Below are 24,335 nucleotides of genomic sequence, written 5' to 3' on the forward strand. Positions count from 1 at the left end.
TTTGGCCCCCGGGCCTTGAGTTTGACACATGTGACCTACAACATGAAGGTGCGAAACAGAAGAGATCTGTGGGAGGTAGAACCTCTGCACAGCTCTGAATTTTTAAAGTTCAGCAGAGAACTTGGGGAGACGTAAAATCAGACGATTTCCTCAATAAATCAATGACCGAGTCGAGTATTTGTAATCCATTTCTCAGGGTTTCCTTTGACCCTCTTTCAGGGTCCCTGTAAAACTCAGAGGATGGTTCCTCGTCATGTTATTGTCCTCCAGCAAGGGTATAAGCAGCACAGTCAAGTTTGTTGGATGTTTTCCTGCAGTCAGCATTAAATCGGTGTGACTTCAACTCATAAACCGACTGTTTACAATCTAAACTAGCCCTCTCCCCCCCTCTGTCCAAAGACTCTGCTCACCCTGGCTTTCAGGTTCCTTCTCCGTTCCTCGCGGTTTTCTCCCTCTTTGCCCTGACTTTTTGTTGCAGACTTCAGCAAAGCCTCACTGTAATTAGGGCCGCTGCAGCCGCTGAGTTGCAGATTCTTTCCTGTGGATATGGGAGTGTTCTTCCCGCCTCCCCTCTCCCCTTATTTCAGTTTTTTTCTTTCTTTTTGCTTATAGAGTTGACCTAAAAGAGCTTGAGTGTCGCGTTGCAGAAATGGAGACAATGATCCAACATGGGGGGAGAAAATATGTCGCCTTCAAAGCCAGAAGTGCAACTCCTCGTTCTCTTTTTTTCCACTCAACTCCTCACATGAGAAGGAAAATCTTCTCATGTGAGGCAACCCCTTTCCAACCCCCCCCCGCTTCCCACCCCTCTTTCTTTTTCCTCCGCTCCTCGTGTTGTTTTGGTTTTTTGGGGAAATGAGAAGCAGATGTTGCTTATTGTGCAGAAGTCAGCGCTGAAGGGAGGCGTAAGGGCAGGGGGAGTTAGGTGAGGCTGTTCTTTCCCAGGATGAAGTGTGTGGGGGGGGGGTTGAAGGACGACGGTGCAGATGTGGTTGCATCTGCGGATCCAGGCGCAGGGCGGCTTTCCTGGCAGATCTGAGGCTGTGTTGTGCCGGCGGTGAAACGTTGTGTGGGGGGGAAGACGGGGCTCTGATTCAGCAGCTTGGTCATAAAGGCCTCTTCCTGACCTGGGTGTTCCTAGAATAACCATGGGGTAGCCTTTGTAGCTCGTCTGATGAACTGCAGAGTCTGGACACTTTGAACTCTACGTGACTTTTGAGAACTGGCTCTGCGGCCTGTAATTATCCCCGTTTGCTGCTTTTTATACAAAAGCGCCGCGTCAAAAATCCTTATTTCGAGCCACACAAAGACGAGAGTTTCTTCTAAATCGTCTAGCAACATCACCAACCCGTCCAGTCTGTAACTGAAAAGACTGCGGCTCCGACAATAAGAGTCAAACTGAAGCTAAGGGCACTAATGAAGCAACAGTGGAAAAGCTTGCGGTGCCAGAATGTAGGTCACCCAGTCAGAGACCCAGGTTGAATTGCAAGCAGCCCATCCTGGCCACTTCCTGCCCGGCGTGGAGGAGGCGCTGTGGTTCCTGCACCGCCCAGCCACGCCGTACGGGCTCCGAGGTAAAATGGCCGACAGTGTCAGAAAAGCAGAGGATGGAGAGGGGTGGGGGGGAAATAAGAAAAAAAAAATTTGGATTGCAAGTTTGCTACCAAATGTCTCACTTGTGAGACAAAAAGCAGAGCGGATCAGTTCGGGAGGATGAATACGGTTCCAGATGAAAACAGACGGAGTGAAAAGAAAACGTGAAGCTGGACAGCGTCAGAGGAGTTTTTCCTCTGACGCTCATCTTTCATTGCTGTGATATAATAAGACATCACCTCGTATTCAACTGCTGCTCTTTAGATGTAAAGGGCTAATTTGGAGCTAATTTGGTAAACATGGAGATCAGCTTTGAGGAAGGAAAGTATCTGATTACATGGAGCTTTCGGCATCATGCAAACCTCCAATTTAACCCCCATTACAGTCCATAAAGTACTCATAATGCCGTCTATGGAACATCTTCACTGTCTGACCTCTTTCTGTCATTGTTTAGGTCGACTGTCAGATGCTCTGGGACGTTGATGTAATCGACTACACACACCTCCATCACAGGTGTGCCTGTAGATCACAGCCAAGCTGAACCATCTCTTCTCTAATGGTTTCTCTTCATTTCCCACTGAGCGTAAAAACTGATTGACACAGAATCCATCTTCAAAAGTTTGTTGTTTGGGTGGATTTCTTCCACTAATATTCACAGCAGCTGAAACAAACATAGATAACATGCTGTAGTTCTCATTTATACATTTCTTATTCACATGTGTTCACTGAAACCAGAGCATAAAAACCGCACTGCGACAAACCTTAGGTCTCATTAATGTTTATTATCCCAACTTATGTGGGTTTGGCTCCTGATTTCCATCACATTTCAGTGCTTTATTGTTACTTGACAAATGGCTGATAGACAAATTAGCAACACAAACAGAAACTTTTATTGTTATATACGTATAATTATCCATACAGAACGATATTTGTTCATTTCTATTTGATGTAGAGTTGTTTGAATTGTATTCTGGGAACAATGGGGCGTCTTTCCTGTGTTCGAGAACCACTGTTACAGTTCATTTAGTTTAGATTTATTAAACATTAACCAATTATAAATGGTTTTTATATTACCAATTGTAACTATACTCTTACAGTATCCTGCAGTGACTTTGAATTGCTCGAGTTTTATACAGTATTACTCAGAAATGTCCCGTGGGAGACATTCAGTGAAACAAATGGAAACTCCAGGTGACAGAGAGACGGAAAGAGGGCAGGAAAGAAATAAACCAGATGCTGAGAGAGAGAGAGAGAGAAAGGAAATGTACTAAATGTGGTTTAAAGTCTAAACCTTCACAGACACTGAAGAAAATCGTGATTTCACTCAGATGTGTTGCACTAACAAAGCAGTCCAGGTAGTTTTGAATCTGCCCGGTTTGGCATGTGGAGCTCAACTCGCCTATTTAATGGTTTCAATGAGAAGAAAGCGGCGTGCACTGAATTTAGCTGCATAAATGCGCAAGACACAGTAAATCTATTGTTGTCGCAATCCGTCCTTCGCTGCTTTCACACGTAACCTTTTGTAGGTTTCAGCACCAAAGCCCACTGCTTCTTTTCTGAGGAAGTAACAAAATAGTTTCAGGTGGTCTGACCGTCAACAGGAACACGTCCTTATTTGTGTCTGTCTCATCTGCGTCTGAAAATGGAGGAAGTTGAGTCAGCCTGAGCTCAGCCAATGGGAGGATGGACTCAGTTATACGGACTCAGCTAAAAAGAGCTTTGTGAAGAAAAGCAAAAAAAAAACACACACATTTTGGAGAAAAGGAAAAACTATTACAATACTTTGACTGGAATTTTTATGTCTTCTTCATAATTGGAAGAGGAAGCGGTCATCATGAAGCTGCGTTTGAGCCATTCTCAGGAATAAACCAGAAGTGATCAAAAGTTGGTCAGATTCATGGAAAACACCAAAAAAATGAAAGTATTTGTATTTATTGGACCACAAATTCCTGTGAATTTTTATATTACACACACACACCCATAGTTGTTAAATGAAACAAAAATAATAAATGGGTTTAAATTTCTTCTTTCCAATTAAAAAAGACGTGTTTGATACCCTGTAAAGACAACCCATGTTGCCTCCAAAAGTTATATATCTATTAACGTCCACATTAGAAAAACAGGATTTTTCAGAATGAATTAATACAGATGAGGCTTTAAGTGTGGGATCAGGACGGCCATCAGAGAGCAAGAAACACCCAAGATTTATTTCTGGACACACCAAACAATATGCCAGTGAAATTAAATGTGACGCCGAGCCACAACCACATACTTTCCTCTTCTGTTTGTGACTCTTTACTTGGAGTTTGTGGTTGTTTACTGCGTAGCCGCCAGCACATCAGGAGTTAAAGCGGAAAGGAATGAAGGGATGGAGAAAACAGAGAGCAAAACCAGACAAGACATAGTTGCGGATGGAAGGAGTGGTTTGAGGCCGAGGCTTATAAAGGGAATCGTTTCGCAGAGGGTGAGGAAATATCGGAGGGAGGGAAAGCGATCCGCAAAAAGCCTTTGCTTCACCTGTCATCATCTGATTCTGCAATATCTTTTCACAATCGGTTTCGCTTGATGTTTTTTAACCATAAATTTTAAGCCACCACACAGACACAGACACACTGTCTATACAAACACAAGCTGCAGCAGGCCCAGCTGAGGGGGAAAGATGTTTCTAAAATACCAGATGCTTGGCCGGAGCACATCTTTCTGGATGCTGTTAGCGTTCCATCACTTTTTCCAGCTCGGCTCCTCCGACACATGACTGCTGGCTCGGAGCGGCCTGCGGGGTAGACCGTGTCCAGTCCGCTCTGCTGTGGGTCAGCGTCATGTGAGCGCCGCAGGAAGAACAGCTGGAGTCAAGCTGCTGCTCCTCGTTTTGTTCATGCCACTCGGTCAAGATACTGTGATTGCATCTGAACACAAAGTATATTTTTCTTTTCTGTGTCTTGATTTTGAGATGTAACGCACCAGCACAGGCTGTGAGAGGAGCTCTGAAGAATTACTTTTATGCATGTGCTCAATGTTTTTACTGAAGTTAGATGTGATGTGACTACAGGCAGCCGCTACTGAACCGTTCACCTTTTGACCTTTGCAGTTTTTCCCCAGATTGATCTCTACCTGGAGGATGTGAACTACTTTTTTCCCTCCTTGACTTCTAAGTTTAAGTATTGTAAATAATGTTAAACCTGCATCAGAAGTCATTTAAAATTGAATCAACCAGCCAACATAGTTACATCAGCAGACACATTTTAATGTTTTTAAATAAATGAGTTAATTAATGGAAAAGTAAAGGGACAGATTAAAAACAGTCAAGATGATTTAAGTGATTGGATCTAATGTCTCTCTTTTTATTGTCTATAAACATATTTCTATTTAAACAAAATAAACATGTACCATGGTTGTTCTTTTAAACCATGTAGGAATAAATGATAAACTTTCTGGGAAGTTTTTTCTAGGGTATTTACAGCTCTGGAAAATGTTCAGTTTCTCTGATTTTACTCTTTATAGGTTTATGTTTGAGTAAAATGATCATTGCTCTTTTATTCCATGAACTACTGACAACATGTCTCCGAAATTCCAACCAGTGATTTAGTATTTATTAGCAGAAAATGAGAAATGGTCAAAATAACAAAAAAGATGCAGTGCTTTCAGACCTCAAATGATGCAAAGAAAACAAGGTAATGTTCATTTATAAACAACAATACTAATGTTTTAACTCAGGAAGTGTTCAGAGATCAATGTTGGGAAGGAAACAAGGTTTCAATGGGGTTCAGTGCAGTGGGCTCTTCATTGTTAAGTGGATAAAGTCACATTGAAAGTGAAATCTGCTGGTTTTCTGGAAATCTGCTCTTTTATTTCTCAGTCCTTTCATTGGCTTCATTTCCTTGGAATTAAAAAAAAGGAAGCTGGATAAAAATAAAATTGACCATTTCTATGCAGCTTCCCGTTCTTTAAGCTGTTCATTATTTCTTTGACCGCAGCAGTCTGAAGCAGATAAATGATCCCGGCGGAGCGTGAAACGTCCCCCAGCTGGGAAAGAAGCTCAGAAAAACAGCAGATGTTGATCTCACACCGAGGAGGGAAGCGAATCAGGGATGATGTCATTCCCCAAACTTTGCTTTTTATTTGTTTTGTGCTTTTAAAAAGTAGCTTATTTTAATCTAACAAAAAAAAAAAAACACAGACAAACCAGGGATGATGTCATTCTCCAAAGTTTGTTTATTTTGATCAGTTTTGTGCTATAAAAAGTAGTTTATTTTTGTCTAACAAAAAAGCAAAAACAGACAAATGAAAAATCTCATCCTGTTTTATTTAAAAGATCATCACAAATATCATTACCATAATCATTGTCATTGATCACTGATCACCATCGGCGTTGAAGTTCGTAACCAGGATGTTGGATGGTCTCTGAAATCTGCCTGAACTCACGTTTCTCTGATCTGATTGGAAGCTGGGCTTCGTCTCCCTCATTGTCATGGTAACGCCTCTGTCCAGCAGGACTCCTAATGACAACACATAAAACCAAAACAAAAACCGGACTTTCCCAACACAACAACAACAACAATAATAATCATATTTATAATGACAATTTAAAATGAAAAAAATAAAAAATAAAAATTGCACTGTATTGTGGAAACCATTATTAGCTCATGTTTAAGAATAAAGCACTGGATTTTCAAGTTAAAGCATCACATTTGAAAATCTATTTTCCATCCGACTGCTTGCACTGAGTCTGTTTTAATGCACATTTTAATGCCTGAAGTTTGAAATAAATTTCACAATTTACAGAAGTAAAGAAGGATTCCTGAACTGTTTTTTTTTTTTAAGGCATTTTGTTTTCTGGATTCATTTCATTTTCTCCAGCATCTCATATGAAGTCTGACCGACTGATTACCAAAGTTCAAGTCTGCATAAGTTAATACCAATAAGTGATAAGCTGCTACACACAACTCCATCAAACCCATCAATCTTTACAAATAATATTTATCACAATGATAATAATAAATGAGCATTTTATTCAGTAAAAAGAGAACAGAGTAATAAAAAAAACACATCAGTACCAAAAAACAAACAACAAAAAAAATTTAGTACCTTCTTTTTTTTTTTCTAGTAAAGCTTCTTCTTTAAAACATTAATTGTTGGAAAACTTACACTTAAATTTTGCATCAGATACTTACAGGTGAAGCCAGATATTGATAACAGCCTTGAAAACGTTTAATTTTTATTGCCTGAAATAAAAACGTTCCTGTCTTAAGTCAGTTCTAATAAGCACTAATATTTATACTAAGTAGATAATAGAATAAAGAGAGATCTTGGTCGTCCACTCAGTGATGAAGAAGAAATATCTCTAGACGTCAGCCAGGAATTTAAAGTTTGATGAAAGTTTTTGACTTCAAGTCTTAGCGCTAAGCTAGCTTCAAAATGGCTTTAAGGAAAGTAAAGTCAGTGTTTTGAAATGTGATCAACCCGATTCTGCTGGACCGGGTCAGTCAAGAGGAATGGGACAAAGTTCCTGCAAACTATTGTGAGAAACTTGAGCAAGTCATTCATTTCGAATAACAATCCTACCAAATCCTAAGAAAATGCAATTAATCTTCTGAAATGTAACAAGTTAACAACAAAAAGTCACAAAGAAACAAAAAATTCCCACTTTTGGTTTATATAGAGTATGTAAATATCTGGTTTCAGCTGTATTTCTGAATCTAATTGTATGAAGAAGACTTGCTAACTAGCGTATTTTTTGTGCTGATTTTGTGCTAACTGTCTCATTTTAAGCCCTTTAGCATTAACTTTAAAGCAACAGTGTGAAGATAAAATGTTTTGTTGCAGAACCTAAAGGAAAACAATGTCAAGATGTTTAATCTCTGAGGAAAGTTGAACAGAAACAAAAGTAAATTGAAAGTTAGAAGAATCAGGCAGCAGTTCAGCTGGAGTCGTCGAGATAAAAATGAAGGAATGGGTCTTTGATCGTTTCACTTATTCATGCAGGTCTGAATTTTTCAACACAAACAGAACATGTAAATAGTTAAAATACAAATATACTTTTTCCTGATTTCAGTTTCATGGGCGTTTTTTTTTTCTTCGTTTTTTTTTTTTTTTTTGTGGCACTTACAAACCTCCCAACATGTCGTCTCCCTTCGATGCCCCCCAGTCGGTCATTCTTTCCCCACAGTTGCATCGCTCTCCTCCTCGATCTTCGCTGCGCTCTCGGTTCCTTCAGACTCCTCCCGTTCTTTCGCTCTGTCCCTCTTTGTGCAGTCTGTCTGTCTGTCAGGCCCCCCAGCCGCGCCGCGCCGCCTACACCTTGTCCAGCAGCGATCTCTTACAGTAGAGGAGGCGTCGGGGCGTGCCGTACTTCCTGAAGAACAAAAGCGCTCCCAGTGTGAGCAGCACCAGCACCAGCAGGAGGAGGGGGATGACCACGCCCGCCACCCAGGAGCCGCCCTCCGTCTCCTCGATGATGATCACCGTCCGGCCCTTCTTGGGCTCCTCGCTGTCGCAGCCCATCCAGTCGCGCAGCACCGACTTGGGGTAGCCGGACTCCACCTTCATGTGCTGGTTGTTGAACTTCCAGTACTTGTTGGCCTTGTAGAAGTAAGTGTAAGCTGAAGGAACAGACGATGCAGAAGAGGACAAATCTTAGTTTCCATACATCACCGTGTTGTGAACAGAAGGAAATTGGTCAAATGAATTACAGTATCTTCATATTTGAAGGATATCTAGCTTATGCATTGACAGTAAAATGTCTGCACTCACATCCATCTTCACTCATGAATGTAGCTTTAATGTTATCTGGGGCTCCGCTCCACTTGCTGATGGGCTTTGGATAGTCGCTGTGCACTTTGTGAGTCTGTTCGTTGAACCGGTAGTACCTACATGTGATGGAAACAACATGCGATCAGTGTAAACAGAAACAACCGCGACGATGTAAAGACATAACACATTGAAGAAACAACAGTTGTTTTTTTAAGGTTATAAGAGTTTTAAAGGAGTAATGGGACATCTAGTGGCAAAAATGTATATTGCAACCAACTAAATATCATCCCGAAGGTTAACTTTGTGTCTGGTGAGCTATTTTGGTCTGGATTTAGCCATGTGTTTTTGATCTTTATCATGCTAAATGACCAACACATTTTAATGGAGAGCCAGGTGATTTCTTTTTTAAAAATTCTTTTAGAAAATATCTTTGTGTTTCAAAAGGTTTGTGATGAGTTTTGCCCTGATTGGGTCTTTGGGAAAGAAACAGACCCACAGCTTTTTGAATCCACCATGAAAAGCTCAAAAAGCCAAGTTTTTATTACATTAGGAATTAGTCATTTACGTTTGTGATGGTAGTAAATCGGATGGCTAATACGAATACTTGCTAACTCCAACATGCCTTTCATTGCTGCGATTTTCTAATTACCATTTTATTACTAAATCTGACCTGAAATATGGAATACCAGTTCAATGCTCCTACCTAAAGAAAGGTCAAAATTATTTAGCTACAGTTAATTTTATAGGGATTGTTAGGTGTGTCAATAATGTGTAGAGGGATTTTGTTGAAAAATTACATTTCAGGCATTTGTCAGCGATTAAGCAGCTGTAAAAAAAAAGATCAATTCATCAACAACTTTATCAGGGAGGGCGATACATCTGTACCAATGTACAAAAAATATGTTGGAAAAGTGGAAATGAGGGATCCTGAGTTTAGTGAAACTTCATCTTAAGTCCAACAGAAGCAAAACTCACTGAGTTCCCTTGAAGAAGTACGTCTGTCCTGTTGGTGTGTAGAAGAGAGCGGCGTCGATCTTGTCTTTGGGGAGACCGGTGCCCAGGTCTTTAATGCTCTTCGGATAACCCCTCTCCAAGCTGGACTCGCTGTAAACCCAGTATCTCTCACCTGGACACAAATATAACGACAACACAATTAATAAACCTACAATGATAGCAGTAGAGGAAAACTTGTTCCGATCCCAGGAGGAACGTACCCTTAAAGAAGACAAACTTCCCATCACTCCTCTCGTACGCGGCGTTGATGTTTGAAGGAAGGCCCTTCCAGAACTGACCGGCTGGCCTGGGATAGCCGGGTAAGACCTTGTCGTTACGCAGACGCCAAAACCACTTGTCCTGCAAACAAAGACACGAAGGTTCATTTCTCCCCTCTTCTATCATCAAACATGATGCTACAGTTGTTTCAATGCCGATTAAAGTCTAAAAATACAACAGAATAAATGAGCTGATGCTCATTTATTCTGCAATGACTTCACTTCCTGTACCTTGAAGACAAACTTTTCCCCTCTCAGAATGGCGATGGTGTCAAAGTGTCCCTCGCATATGTCGGGGCCTTCGTCGGGTTTGTCAGGCTTGGACGGCTTTGTGGGACGAGGAGGAGGAGGGGGAACTCCAGATTTGGAGCCTGAAGGGAGATTTAGAAAGAAATGAGAAATAGTTAGTTTGATGGCAAGATATTTATACACAAAGATGGTTTTATGTGAAACATGGCAGACAGGAAGAACTTAAGGAATGAAGTAAAGTAAGAAAGGAGACATGGAAGGAGTAAATTAAGGAAAAATAAGGAAACAGAAAGAAAGGACAGTGACAGAAGGTTGGATCAATTTAAGGAGAGAATCACACTAGGAATGAAGGAAGAAATGTCAAGGAGGACACAGCGAACAAAGGACACAAGACAGGACCCAAGCAGATTGTTTACAGATTGTTAATAACACGAGGAAAGATGAAAACAAGGAAAGAAGAAGTTCAATAAATAACAAACAAATTAGAAAATGAGGAAGAATGGAAGTTAGAAAATTGTCTTTGTGATACAGTCTGCAAATACAAATATTTTCCATTCTCCCCTCCACCCCCCTTTTTTCTCCAGACCAGGAAAATACTGAAATCAAACTCCAGACTGAACCCGGAAAGTGTTTTATTTCAATGCTTAATTTTTTATATCCTCATCATCAACTCATCAGCAGATCATCCTGGAAGTAAACCACCAACCATAAATAGCCTGGATGCCGCGGCGGTCATCGTCCGGCAGCTGGAAGTTTTCTGTTTCGAACCACTGGTAGAAGGGGGCCATGATGGCTGAAGGCTCGTCGGAGTGCTCCAGACCCAGAGCGTGGCCCAGTTCATGGACCGCCACCAGGAAAACATCATTTCCTGCAGAGAGACAGAGAGACAAAAGGTGAGAAATGCATGGGTAGATTTAGTTTTTACAGCAGCAGATCATCGTTTTCCTCTTACCTCCCTGATCCGCGGTGCCGGTGGTCCATGGTTCGGCCAGGTCAAAGTGCGTGTCCCCCCCGATGCCGTTACCAGGGAAGTAAGCGTGTGCCAGGAAGCCGCCCTCTCCGTCGAACGGGGTGCTGTCGCCGTGAAAGCCGTCGGCGAAGGACAGCATGATGTCGGCGTACTTGTCGACCTTCCCTCTGATCTGGCTGAAGGGAATCTCCCTGAAGGTGAGCGGGATGGCGCTCTCCCAAACCTTAAAGGCCTTTCGGATGGCGTCATACGTGGCTCTCTCGCCCACTTTGGGGGTGTAGTTCTCTATGCTGCCGGGGAGAACGGAGGAAAGACCGTTTGAGAACAAACCAGGCACAACTAACAGATCACAGACCTGAAAATGTTTAACTTGGTACTTTGTTGGGGCAAAAGCTGTTAAATCGTCTTCATTTGCACCAAAGGCAGTTAATAAAGGAGAAGAAAATGAGTGGGAATTCTGACCTGAAGGTGACCTCAGACTTGTCCCACTTCAGACCTTGCCTCGCGTATCTCTTCCTCCTCAGGTTGGTTTTCAGCTCTGGACCGAACTTGTCCGGGACGCCACACCGCGGCAGACTCATTGCTCTGGAAGCAGCATAAATAAATATTATATCTAGGTTTAAAAACAGGAGTAATATCTCTTTAACTATAAAGAATAAGAAAAAACTCTTTATAGTTAAATTTATTGCAATTTGGAATGCAGAAAATAGCTGTTTATCATTTTTAAAAGAAAAGCAAAAAGCCCTAAAGTATACAGGACTTAAAAAAAACCAAACTCAACATGTCTCTGAATGACTAAATGATCAGAGTCAGAACTCACTCTAGCGTGTTGGTGTCTATGGTTCCAGTGACGGTCAGTCCGTAAAACTTCTGCATGGCTGAGATCGCCGTCTCAATCGACTGCGGTGAACGGATGGCCTGGGCTCTGACGTCACCCGGCGGCAGGTAGCCATACTTCTGCAGCCACGCCTAAGAAAGTGAGACATCAACAAAGAAGAGCAAAAGAAAGAGAAAGACTGATTAGACAAATTCTTGTGCACCTCCTCAGATTACAAATGTAAACTTATTTTATTGATCTCAGTGGGGAAATTCACTTGTTATGGAAGCGTACACCAAAGCAGGAACTGCAAGTGAATGACACACATGGGCAGAAAATAAATTGCCTTTCCTGTTTTCGTTGGCTGAACATAAATACCTCAACTTGTGCTTGAGTCCCTTGTTAAATCATGAATTAAATGTTTTTATTTTATTTTTTAAATTAAATCTTACTAGCTACACCCAGAATTAAGAAACCATCCATCCATCCGAAGCAGCTGCCTGTCTCCAGTGATCACTGGCAGGGTGAAAGGTCACCAGTCCGTCACAGAGCAACACAGAGACACACCGGACATGACTCAAGAAAGCACTTAAATAAAATCTGTCTGACAAAACGAAGGAGACGAAAAAGCCTCAAAAGGCAACACATTATATTTGACCTATAAATAATCAAGACAAGACATCGGTCTGTCTATCGGCGGTTATGATGTCATTTCTACAGCTTTGTGACGCAAAGCAGACAGATATACAGATGGAAACTTATGATACTTTAATATGAGCGACCAGCCTAACAGGAAAAACTCAATGCGCGTCCAGAAGGTTGAAAAAGCACCAAGAACAACATCTGAAGCGCTGCAGGCCCCACCAGCCTCAGTTACAGTCAGTGTTCATGTTTCACCAATAAGAAAGAGAGACGGAGCCAAAATGGCACACATGGGAGATTTCTGAGGCCAAAACCCCTGCTGACCAAAACAAACATAAAGGACATGCGGATCTTTTTGAAAGGTTTGTTTCTTCTCACGTCTCAAGTAAAAGTGACAGAGTTTCATGATAGTGAACGTGAAACAGAGCAGAAGTGGTGTGATGGTCTGTACTCTGTTTGCTGCTTCAGGATCTGAATGACTTTCTGCAACTGATGGAAGAACAAATTCTGCTTTTTGTCGGAGAATCCTGAAGGATAATATACTATAATCGGTTTGTGACCTTAAACTCAGTTTCTGTTTGGTTATGGAGAAGATTATCCAAAGCAAACCAACGAGTCTGCTTTAGAAAAGTCCCAGACAAAGAGCAACTTTTAGTAGTGACCTAGTCAAACTCTGGACTTAAATCTGATTGAGATGATATGGCATGACGTTGAAAGGGCTGTTCACACTTAAATGAGGCTGAGGTTTACGATCTGAAACATTTCAGTGCGACATTAATGAAGAAAAATGGGGGAAAAAACTTAAGTTTGCACATTTATTTAAAGGCAACTCTTTATTCAATCTATGAAATTTTTATGTAGGTGTGAAAATGTTTCACAGATCACCTCTAGTAGGGATTTATACAATTAAATATGAAAACATCTTAAAGTGATAATAACACAGTACCTTTTACTGAAATGACATATTTAGGATCCAACTTAACATGACCTCTTTTACAAAATGTTGATATTCCCAACTTGAAGAAGTCTTTGCCTGTTTCATCTTAACATTGGGTATTTAACATGATAAATGGCTAATGTTGCCATACATATAGCGACGGCGTGATTGAATATTATGAGTCATGACTTTTAACTTTAAACAACTTCAAAATACAGATAATGGCAGAGAAAGCAGGAATGCCCCAGTCCTTTAAACATAGCTGAATCTGCAGAGTTTTAATTATTTCAAACTGTAAAAGCAAAACGTACGCTGGCGTGTGTCACTATAAATGTTCACATAAAACAAACACAATATAACATTTGGAAACTGAAGTCAAAAAGTGCTCCAAATAAGTTGATAACATCGATACAAACACAACACCAAGCAATAGTGTTTTTGAAATGCTTTACTTTTTTTGTGTCATATTTTGATTAATCGTCTTTTAAATGAAAACTCCTGAAACTCACAGAGCAATTATGTGATTTTGCTGAAAACAGAAAGGCTGGGCCTCATAAGGGAGAAGTGTGGGCATTTGTCTGATCTCCCTCGGTTCTCAGAGTTTGTCTGGACCTGCTTCTCTCGGCTCAGACGAACAAAGTGTTTGTGTCTCTGTGTTGAAATAACTGGTTAACCAACGGCAGCATATTAACTATGCTAAATTCACAGTCTTACTCCTTTCTTGTGATTCATTGCCCCGTTTACAAACTCTTTAAAGCGAAACCAGCTCCTAAAATGTCCCTGTGATGGAGGCTGAACTCGTTGAGGGAAACTTTATTGTGGGTTAGAACGAGACAGAAGAACTAGAGTCAAATTAGACACACACTCTGTAAACACTGATGTCATTTTAGTCGCGATGACCCAGAAATCTGTCTAGACAATCGTTGCCAAAGACAACTGGCCGCTCCGTTGATGGAAAAAGTAACATTTCAGCAACATTTGAGTTCTTCAAAGCTTGACCTGCAGCTCTACCAGCTACCATCTTGTCTGCTGTCCTCTGTCGACGTGTCAGCCAAAACCACAACTATGTGTGTTAGCACATTAAATGGTTAGCCCTCTCTTTCCATCGTTTACAGCTGGTGGTCTACCAACACACTGTCAAAGAAGAAGAGAGTTTAAGATTCAAAGACATGTAATTATCAAACTGCTGGATCAGTCAAGACACAGTTAGCTTAGCATGAGGGCAGGTCATGGGCAGCTAGGCTAATTCCCTTTCTTTTATCAAATGTTAAAGTCTCAGAGTGATATATTATATCCAACTTTCTCCTAAAAGTAAAACAAAGGGTTTAATGAGGGTTTGTTGAGAAAAAAGATTTCAGTAGGACATATTTAGCTAGGCTAAAGATGCTAACGACAATACAAGCGCTTTCAACATCCACAACCTACAAACAGCAGACTTAGAAACTTACACTTTATTGTCATCGCACAAAGACATGGCAGTGAATTTGACAACAAAATGTAGTTGCTTTGCTAACAGTTTAGCCATTCAGAAAAATACTGAAAAACTACAAGTGGCTACATACACATATGTTACTGGTGCAGGGAAAGAAAATGTCTGTCTGTGTGTCGATAGAAGATCTGTATTCTAATATCTATGTAAATATACTGTAGATATATACATATAGATGTAGAACTACCTTTTGCTCTAGTTACAGCTGCAAGTCTGTTGGGATAACTATCGGTTTTGAACGTCTAGAGAGAGAAATGCTTTGCTCGTTCTTTTTTGAAAAATATTACAATCTCAGTCAGATTGGATGGAGAATGTCTGTAAGGCATAAGTTTTAAAGTCTTGCCACAGATTATCAACACTTTGATTTTGACCAGGCCACTCTTCCAATATAGGCAGATTTTTCCGAAGAGTTAACGCACATTTGCGTCTCTCTACCACAAATTATCTAGTGCTATTCCAACGGATTCCTTCTTTAGCATCCTCTAAACCTCAGCTATCTCTCTTTTTCCACCATATGTGCTGCTTTTCTCTTCGGGCCCAGAAAACAAGGAAGGCGAAGCAGAAGGATGGAAATGTAGAAACCGACTCGGACTACCAGGCCATAGAGTACACAACCTGTGCACACACAGCCACTGTTAGTCATGTGGTGAACCAGAGAACAAGGTTCATTTATGACAGGCTGCAGAGGGGCACCTAATCCCCCTTCTCTCCATATCTCCTCACTCAGTCTAACAAGTTCTCCGGGATTTCACAGGATTATTTAAGCACCTAGTAAATTTATTTCATCCACTGATTCGCACAAGTTTACTTTCTCTGTCTCCAGGCTGACTGCACCTAGTGTGCCCTGTGGCTCCAGTCGGATGACGTGTCTGCTTCTATAAAAACACCCTTCCCACAAACCATCAAGACCTCCACTTCTCTCCACTGCTCCCAAACTGCTCTGCACACCGCCGCCACCTCCGGCTGGCCTTCCAGGTATCCCAGCATGCCCCCCTCTCCCCTGCTCTGGAACTCCCAGCAGCCTCCATCAAAGCTCCTATTTATCCAAGCTTCTACATGGCTGCCATTGTTGGCCAGATAGCTTACTACACAACCATGTGTGGTCAAAGGGCTGGCTGCTAGTTTGGTAAACACAACGCCGGGTCTTACTCTGACGTGTGGTCTAGATATATATAATGCACCAGCAGCGAAAGAAGACCAATCTGATGAGCTAGAAGTCAAACAGCTACGTTATGTATAGATCCTGTAGCGCCGCCATAACCGCATTCTAGGAAGAATAATTCAGAATCATCCTTTTCTTGTCGCTGAGCCGGAAAATCTGAATCATGGCTGCAACAATGCACAAAAAAATTAATCGTACAAAATAGACGATAGGAAAGAATTAATGGAAAGGTAGAGAATGTAATTTGGATTAAAATGTTAAGGAACGTGTGCATATTGTCTTGTAAGACGGAACACAAAAAACAAGCTGTAAGGTGTAAGAAAGTAAAATCTGGTGCCTTTTACAGGTTGTTTTTAATAAAAAGTCTATTTTTGATTTGTTTCATGCAAAACATGTTATGTTTGCGTCCTTACGCTTTTGCGAGATGAGTAATTCGTGGGTGTGGACCGACAACAGCAAAACTGTTAGTCTATTTTAGAAAGTGGTGTCCAGTACCAGTCCATCATGTTGGTGTCCCGTCTGTTTTATATGTTTATTTGGTGTAGCAGAACTAAATCAATCCAATGGTTTATTACCAGGCCGTTGAAGAACTTGTTGATGTGGTAAGGAGGTAGTTCAGTTGTGTGAACCGGCTGGATTGGAGCAGAATCATTTCTAAAACCTTCGAGAACTGGATTCAGAAACCCAACACTTAGGGTGTAGGTCAAACAATACACTTATATTTACACAAAAATCTGTCTCAGTTATAAATTCAATACAGGTGCTTTATTATTTAAATCACCGTTTGTTTTTTTTTCCTTTCATTTGCCTAAATTTATCACAAGCAACCATAAGCAGGTATTGGCCGGTTTCCACTATCGCTCCAAGGTTTTCTAAAGTTCAGGTTTCAGAGCAAATGATGATGCAGAAAGAGAAGTCGCTCCTCCTTGCTGCCTCTCCCACCTGTCCATGCACATTGCCCAACTGTTGGTTAATGAAAGGTTTTTAGCTTGATTCCCACAAAAGGTAGAATTTGTTTGGTTGAAAATATTTCCGGACTCAGACATAACGATCAGTCATTGCTTGGAAACTAAAGGAGAGCAAAGCATCACTCTAACCAAGGTAATATAGTTTTTAATCTACAGTTGGCAACCTAAGAAAGTTACTAAGCAGGGAAATATTAGTTTGTTATTCTTCCAGAACTACTGCATATAAAATATGTCAAAGGTTTCATTCAATAGCCACTTAAAGATTAATACTAAATTTAGGAGTTTGGTATCAGGGTTTGTTACGAAGTTAGTGAAAGCTTGCAGGAAACTATTGATTGTCACCACATGCTGATCAGCGACTCGACTGAACTTAATGGAACTAGATTGTTTTATAACTAGTTCAGCTCTGGAATCCAAGAATTTGACTTTTTCTGTGTGATTGATCTGAATTAAATATTTCTGTACATAAATTAGATGTTTTGTTAACTTTTTTTTGTATAGTACCTTTACACATTTGTTGTGAGTATTTTAAAAATGTATCACACTTAAATAAAATTTGTTTGAATGGTTTTGCTTTAGTCTAAGTAACAAATGAAAGCATTATTAAAAACATAACAATCAATGTAAACAGAGAACAACTGTTGCTTTTCTGTTCTATATAATCATGTTACAGACTTTATATTATTTATATATCATTGTGATTCCGTTACTCAAAGTAATAATTCAATGGAAATCTGACACCGACTAGTGTTTTATTATTTTGGTTGTGATGCTACGTTTAGACGCTAACAGGCTAACTTCACTGCAAGTTCTCTATTGATCTATTATTAATTTATTCAGAGTACTTCAGCAACATTTTATGACAGAAAAAAATCAAAAGAGTTTTTGTCACAAAAGTAACAACAAAAATTTGCCCCATGTGAAGCATTTTATCAGTGCAACAAACCAAAGTCGGCACAAACAAGCTGGATGTTTCCAACAGGTCTACAATTAAAAAATAAAAAGTAAAAAATAACATCAACCCTGAACCACCAAATTGGTATTGTGACCATGATGTCGTGCATGATGAATGTTATTCCCCTGTTGGCTGTCAGCCATCACAGGACCTGTAGGCGGGTGCTATGCTGTTCTACGAAATTACTCGCATTCTTATGAGAACGGTTTGTTTTCCTGAATCAAAATAAAACGAAGTCGACCACAAGTTCCTGCAGGCTCTACGGACGTGATGAATCAAAAAAAATCCCAAGCACTTTTATAGGTATTACTGAAAAAGGCGACACGTGGGAGGTCGCCGTTTGTGCAACAGGAACCATAAGAATACGACTGGAGATGAGATAGAGATTAGGTAAAGGCTTTTAAGGTTGCTTTTTTTTTTTTCTTTTTAATGTCGTTGAGAAAACATGCACAGATAAGGAGAAGCTGATCCAAAAAACAGATTAAAAGTGGAAAGAAGCAGAAGTAAAAGTATTTTAAGGAAGAGAGTGGACAGAGACAGAGGAGTCGGGATTAGTGTTTAAACTGAGTCAGTTGTTCCTCTCTCTCCATGCCAGTGGAAAAAAACCACAGAATTCAGCTCATGAGTGCCCGACTTTTATATTACCCTCGTTTCTTGGCACCGTTCGGCTAGTTAGCACTCACATCAACACTATCCAACATGGTTTCCAGTTTAAATATGTATATATATATCCTGTTCAAGTTGGTCAAACAGTTCAGTCCGTTTGATGACTCGTTCCACAGAATGTGCAACTGGAAATATTAAAAATACCACAAGAAGTCAGTTTAATGAGCTGCATCCAGAAAACGGTTTCTGACCTTTACATGAAGAGATTTACCCTTTAATTCACTTTATGGAATACTTTTTTTTAAAAGAAATACAATTACTGATCTTTAATTAACTCTTTTATTTATATATAAAGCTATGATTAATGGAGTTTGCATGTTCTCCCTGTGCATGCCTGGGTTCTCTCTGGGTACTCTGGTTTCCACCAACAAAGACTGTAATTGTTACTCTCAGGTTTGTGTGCATGTTTATGTGTCTCTGTGTTGCCATGTGATGGAAAACCAATAATCAATATTACATCTATCAACAGTTATCACCGTTTGGAAACTTTCACTTAAACTACATTTAGAGTTTGTTGCAAGTCTCGTCTTTCTTTTGAGGCACAGAAAAGATTTCTGTCTGCAACTATTACGTCTTTATTCGATTATGATGATGTAGCTTTTATAAATACATCTTCATAATGTTAAAGGTTTGGGATTCATCACAAGCCTAAAATGTCAATATTTTGTGTTCTAGCATTGGATGGTCTGCTTTGTTGGTGCCAATAATTGGCACATCCTCCTTTCTAAAGCGATCCTTCACGTCTTATATCTAATATCCAACATTCTTCAGTTTCACTATAAAAAAACTCTTCCTACTGACAAATATTCAAGAATATTCCAAAATCAGCAGCATTTAAAGTAGATTCAAAGTGATTCAATTTAAACAAATAGTCTTAGATTTGACCGCTAATTAATTAATTGTTCTGTTAACAAATTTCTGTACTTTTAAAGTTTTGCTTATAGTTTAAAACCTTTTAACGATGTGTGACTTTACTCTTGTTTGTTTGTGTTTCAATGTCGTTTTGAGCGGTTCTTTTTTTGATCGTGATTGTAAATTTGATTTTACATTTCTCTCGGTCTTTCCTGGTTAAATAAAATTTTAAAAAAGACATACTAGGGAGAAATAAAAACAAGATGTCAGCTGTTAGGAGTTTCCCCTCAGTGTGATTCACCTCTACGGTGCTTTATGGCATTTCATCATCACAGAATAACTACAAATAACTAATATTGCATTATTACTGATACTGACAGCTAGAATGTTGCATATGTGTAATAAGCTTTTCGCTAATAAATTGCTGCCAATATGTATTTAAACACATGGAAGTGAGTATTTACAGTACATATTAGTATTGGTTTCATAAAACTTCATTTAAAATGATCTATGTTTGATTTCTAGGCTGTTTTTTTATGTTGTCATATGAAAAATGCCAAAAATAGCACTTTCTATGATACCTCAGTGATTTCTTTTGGTCAGTAAAATCTTAATAAAGGACCAGAAAGAAGAAGTGAAAATATGACATAAATGTGTTCAGTTGACTTGATTGTTATTTAGCAAAGGGAAACCCTTCCTAACAAAAACCTTCCAATCTGCTTCTACAAGCTGTGATTTAAAGTCATTTTCTATAATTTACTCATGGTCTACTGCAAGTAAACACTGTTATATTTCTGCAATAAACAATATTTAACAGTATACGTTTGCTCAGAGTTATTTTAATTGGGTCAGGAGCAAATGCACAATGAGTTCAGGACCACACTCCGTGGAAAGAGGAGGCAATATAAAGACTTTGGAAATCGATATATTGCTAATTAAATGTCTATGATTATTGAGAAATCAATTTAAAAGCCGCGTTAACAAACATTTATCGTTAAACAAGTGCACTCACTTTTTGACTTGTTATTTATCTCTCTGTCCTTGTCAAACAGTGTGTTATTCTAGAAACCAAAGCAACTGATGGATCATTTTTATTTTCCACTTAGGACTCACTTAGACTTAATTTGCTTTCAGTTTTGTGCATTAAATTTTATCTGTGTGCATTTAGGCCAGATTCTGCGTCAGCACATCTGGACAACTGACGCAAACCTAACCAGCTGAAAACCTGAACCCAAAACCCCCTGAATGCAGCTTTTGATCAAAAATCATCCAGGAATGAACTTCTAGAAATTTCTTTCATGTATCCTGTAACACCATGCTGGACCTTTCCCCCCCCCCCGCTAGCAGCTCAAAGATAGACGTCTCTTCCTTGAAGTGCATCGGTTTCCAATTAGACCAGCTCCAGATGATTATTTTCACAAAGTGACAGCAGCTGCCTGTCAAATCAGCAGGCATCAGGCCCTGAGCAAAGCTTTCCTTTCATGCTACATCACCAGTTGTGATAAAAGCAATCCAGTCCAGATGTGGTTTAAACAAATCTCTGATCCCAAGCTGGGGTCGTAACACGTGTCTCCAAATGCTAATAAGAAATCTCAAAACCTCTTTTTTTTTAGCCAGAAAGTAAAGTTCCTGCCGTATAAGACGTGTTGTTTTCACGACTGACCACTTCCTTTGCTCACCAGCTCCAACTAAGCATTTTATTTAAGTCGAGAAAGCTTACAAAGGCAAAAAGGGTGAATGAAAACAGATGCTGGAGAAGCCTTTTTTTTTATTTTCTAAGAATCTTAAAAGTCTGCTCTCTCTCTCTCTCTTGGTGGGGCTCCTCCTTTCACTCGGCATGGATTAAGTGTGTCTGCTCGTCATAATGAAGTCAGAGAGGGAACGTCTGATGTTGAGAAACACGGATAAATCACGCATCTTTTCTGCCACTTCAGCTTTTTTCCCCCTTAAGTCTAAATTATTAAGAAATGTGTTCTTTCAAAAAACAGTAAAAAAAAAAGAAAAAAGAGAGAGCATCACTTCCCCTCAGCTGAACATTTATTTTAGCTGAATTGTTATGTCGTTGTCGTTTGGTCCAACCCAAACAGGAACGCATCTAACTTTTGATTACAGGTTTTGTGCAATGATGTAATCCTAAAGCCATAATTATTCGAGCTTGTCTTCGTTCTGCAGCAACGCTGAGCGAAGCAGCATCTGCAAACAACAAACTCCATTTTTATCTGATACGTGCTTGAAAAAGAAAAAAACAAACAAACACATTTCCTGAAGCGTTATCGTTCCTCAGAGGAGCTGTGTTGGTGCAGGGCAGGCTCCAGGTGCCATCCTGCAGCCCTGAGCCCCGCTGTGTTTACAGATATTCATCAGTGTGTCAGTGTGCGTGCTGCAGGCCTCTTGTAAACCGGCTGACTTATCCACCTCGTCTGGCTTGACTCACACGCCAGCCGCTTGCGGTCAGTGACTAAAGTCTCTGTTGGCTTTTTCATGCATCCTGTGTCCAGCGGGAACTGCAAAACATCCTCTTGTAAACACGTCCAGTAACGCTGATTGTTTAATTTTTTTTTTTTGGGGCGGGGGAGAGGAATTGGGGGATATCCAGCAAATTAAGTGTTTGGTTTGTGAGATAAATTGTTGTGACATGTTATTTCTACTTTGTGCTGAATGCTGCATATTTTAGCAGAAACAGCTGCCAAACAGTCCTCCACTGATGCTGACCCACTTTCACGTCCATCCATCCATCCATCCATCCATCCATCCATCCATCCATCCATCCATCCATCCATCCATCCATCCGTTTTGTGTTTAAAGCCTGTAGGCTGCATATTTACATTGAACTTTTGTATTTATGCATTAAAAAGGTAACACTTTCATGCATGATTATGACTGCTGTCTTGAAATGTCATTCGATAAATACTGAGACTTTTTTTCCTTCCCTCCAGGGGGTCTTTTGTGGGCTCTAACGTCCCTTATATGAAAGTAGGCTGACAAGAAAGGGGGGAAGACATGCGGCAAATATCGCCAGGTCCAGGAATCGAACCCACGACAGCCGCGTCGAGGACTCAAGGCCTCCAAATGTGGGTCACGCTATCCCCTACGCCACCACAGCACGCCCAATACTGACACTTTTAATGCAAAGTTGTACTAAAAGTTGCATAAAAAGTCCATTAAAATGGCCAACTTTGCATTATTTTGTAAATAATGACACTTTCAATGCAAAGTTCACTTTTTAATTGAACGTCAATGCATGTTTTAGTACAACTTTGCATTAAAAGTGTCAGTATTTATCAAATAACCATTCATAAAGACTCCTTCATGTTTATGTCAGTCTTATGCACACCCCTTCAAATACAGTGTTAACAAAAAAAAAAAAAACTAATTGAAAAATCTGGATGTTTGAGTGGAAAAATATATACAATCACAACAACGTTAACATATTTTTGACTTTATTTCTACTTGTTGACGTTATGAACCTGGAATGGCAAAACAGAGACCCTGATTGGTGACGTTCGGGATGCCCATGGTCAGTCATTTGCAACATTGCACAAAAGATTGCAGATTAAAGATGTATTAAAGTAAATGTAATGTATTAAAGAGGAACCAAACTGTAGCCTATGGAGTCTCAATCCTGAATCCATATATTTTGACTGTATCTTGTTGCGTTGTTGTGAATTCAGAGCAACTTCCAGGCCTCCAGTTTATACAGTCTGGCAGATGAAACCCATTACCCCTCTCCTCACACACACTCACACACGCACACACACCCACGCACGCCCACACACACACACACACACACACTTTTTCCCCCAGAACAAAGCAGCTCAGCAGAGACTTCCTAAGAGACATTCAAAACCATGAAACTCACTGAGTGCAAGATCCCAAAGTAAAACTCAGTACCTGTAAATATAACAATTCACAGTTTAAAGAGAATATATCACCTCTTTCCCGCTTCGCTTACCTCAGCTTTCAGTACATTTGCGTTGACAGAGTGCAAGCAGAAGAGACAGCAGGCCAGGCTGAGCAGCTGCGGCAGCATTCTGAAGACTGCAAACTACCTCCCAGAGATTCAAAGTTCTGGAAAGTGACGCCGAACTCCCCTCAAAACACAGCGACGATAGTTGAAAAAGGAGATAAAATTAGGGGCGGAATAAAAGGACCGACGTTGCTTCAAAACGTGGCAGGAAAGTTTTGTCGACTCCGGATGGACACTTGAAGCAACACCGCACAGCTTCCCTGCGCCAAAAGCCGCTCCGCTGGAGTCAAAAGCAGGGGAAAACGACCCACGGAGCGCGCTAAAAGCGTAAAGTAAGATGCTGGAAGTGCCGTGTGAACTGAAGCTTCGCAGTTTGGCCTCAGTTCTGCTCTCTAAGGCTGCCAGCAGCTTGTGTGGACGTCGTCCGTCCACAGAGAGAAGACGGACAGATGAATTTCCCCTGAAGGTCCTCCTCCAGATGTGCGCACAACGTTTGCGCGTTGCACGTTTTTATGGAATATTTCTGTTTTTCTTCATAACAACACCCAGCAATGAAATGCTGAGTACAACATGACTTTTTTTTATATATATATGTACGTGAGCAAATGTATTCATTATTAATAGCCCGAGTGACGTGTTTTCACTCTTAATCAGTAATGTTTAATTAGGTCAGCTGTGAAAAGACAAAATACTTTTGCTTTTATTTAGCAGTTTTTAAAAAAAATCAATTTTCTCATTGATTTATTAGAAATGATGAAGTAGTACAGGAAATAATGTAACATAATGTACATTATTTGCACATCATGTTTAAATGATGTTTTAATTTCACACTTTCTCAAAGTCATTATGTGTCTTTAGCCATCAATAAATATTTATTTTGTTTATTAGACCTGGAAGAGCCGGTTGTGCTCAGCCTTTAACTGCTTGCCTGATGTCTTCACATGTTGCTTTATTATTTCCTCATGATATCATTTATTTTGTGAAGACCACCTCACAGTTTGAATGCTGTTTTAAAAGTTGCCAACTTCCCCCACATTTCCTCTAAAT

The 24,335-nt window shown here is 40.1% G+C and overlaps 1 protein-coding gene across 1 annotated transcript; it reads right to left on the reverse strand.

Annotated features, from left to right (window-relative positions):
* Positions 1–5,875: 5,875 nt before the first annotated feature.
* Positions 5,876–23,761, reverse strand: mmp14a (matrix metallopeptidase 14a (membrane-inserted)). The gene is made up of 10 exons (XM_032582262.1): positions 23,274–23,761; positions 11,654–11,802; positions 11,296–11,418; positions 10,816–11,123; positions 10,570–10,731; positions 9,846–9,985; positions 9,558–9,696; positions 9,319–9,469; positions 8,344–8,459; positions 5,876–8,192 (listed from the first exon to the last, which is right to left on the reverse strand). Exons 1-10 carry the CDS (start codon positions 23,349–23,351, stop codon positions 7,885–7,887), a joined length of 1,674 nt encoding a protein of 557 aa, XP_032438153.1. The 5' UTR covers positions 23,352–23,761; the 3' UTR covers positions 5,876–7,884.
* Positions 23,762–24,335: the final 574 nt, after the last annotated feature.

This window comes from Xiphophorus hellerii, chromosome 14 (assembly GCF_003331165.1).
Source record: "Xiphophorus hellerii strain 12219 chromosome 14, Xiphophorus_hellerii-4.1, whole genome shotgun sequence".
Taxonomy (NCBI): domain Eukaryota; kingdom Metazoa; phylum Chordata; class Actinopteri; order Cyprinodontiformes; family Poeciliidae; genus Xiphophorus; species Xiphophorus hellerii.

What these genes read in the sequence shown, in the direction of transcription:
- mmp14a (XM_032582262.1), bottom strand. Translation starts at nt 23,351, where the DNA reads ATGCTGCCGCAGCTGCTCAGCCTGGCCTGCTGTCTCTTCTGCTTGCAC. An exon ending in CGGCATCCAGGCTATTTATG is followed by an intron (nt 9,986 to 10,569) that starts GTTGGTGGTTTA and finishes ATCTCCCTTCAG; the next exon opens with GCTCCAAATCTGGAGTTCCC. An exon ending in TACTTCTTCAAGGGAACTCA is followed by an intron (nt 8,460 to 9,318) that starts GTGAGTTTTGCT and finishes CATCACATGTAG; the next exon opens with GTACTACCGGTTCAACGAAC.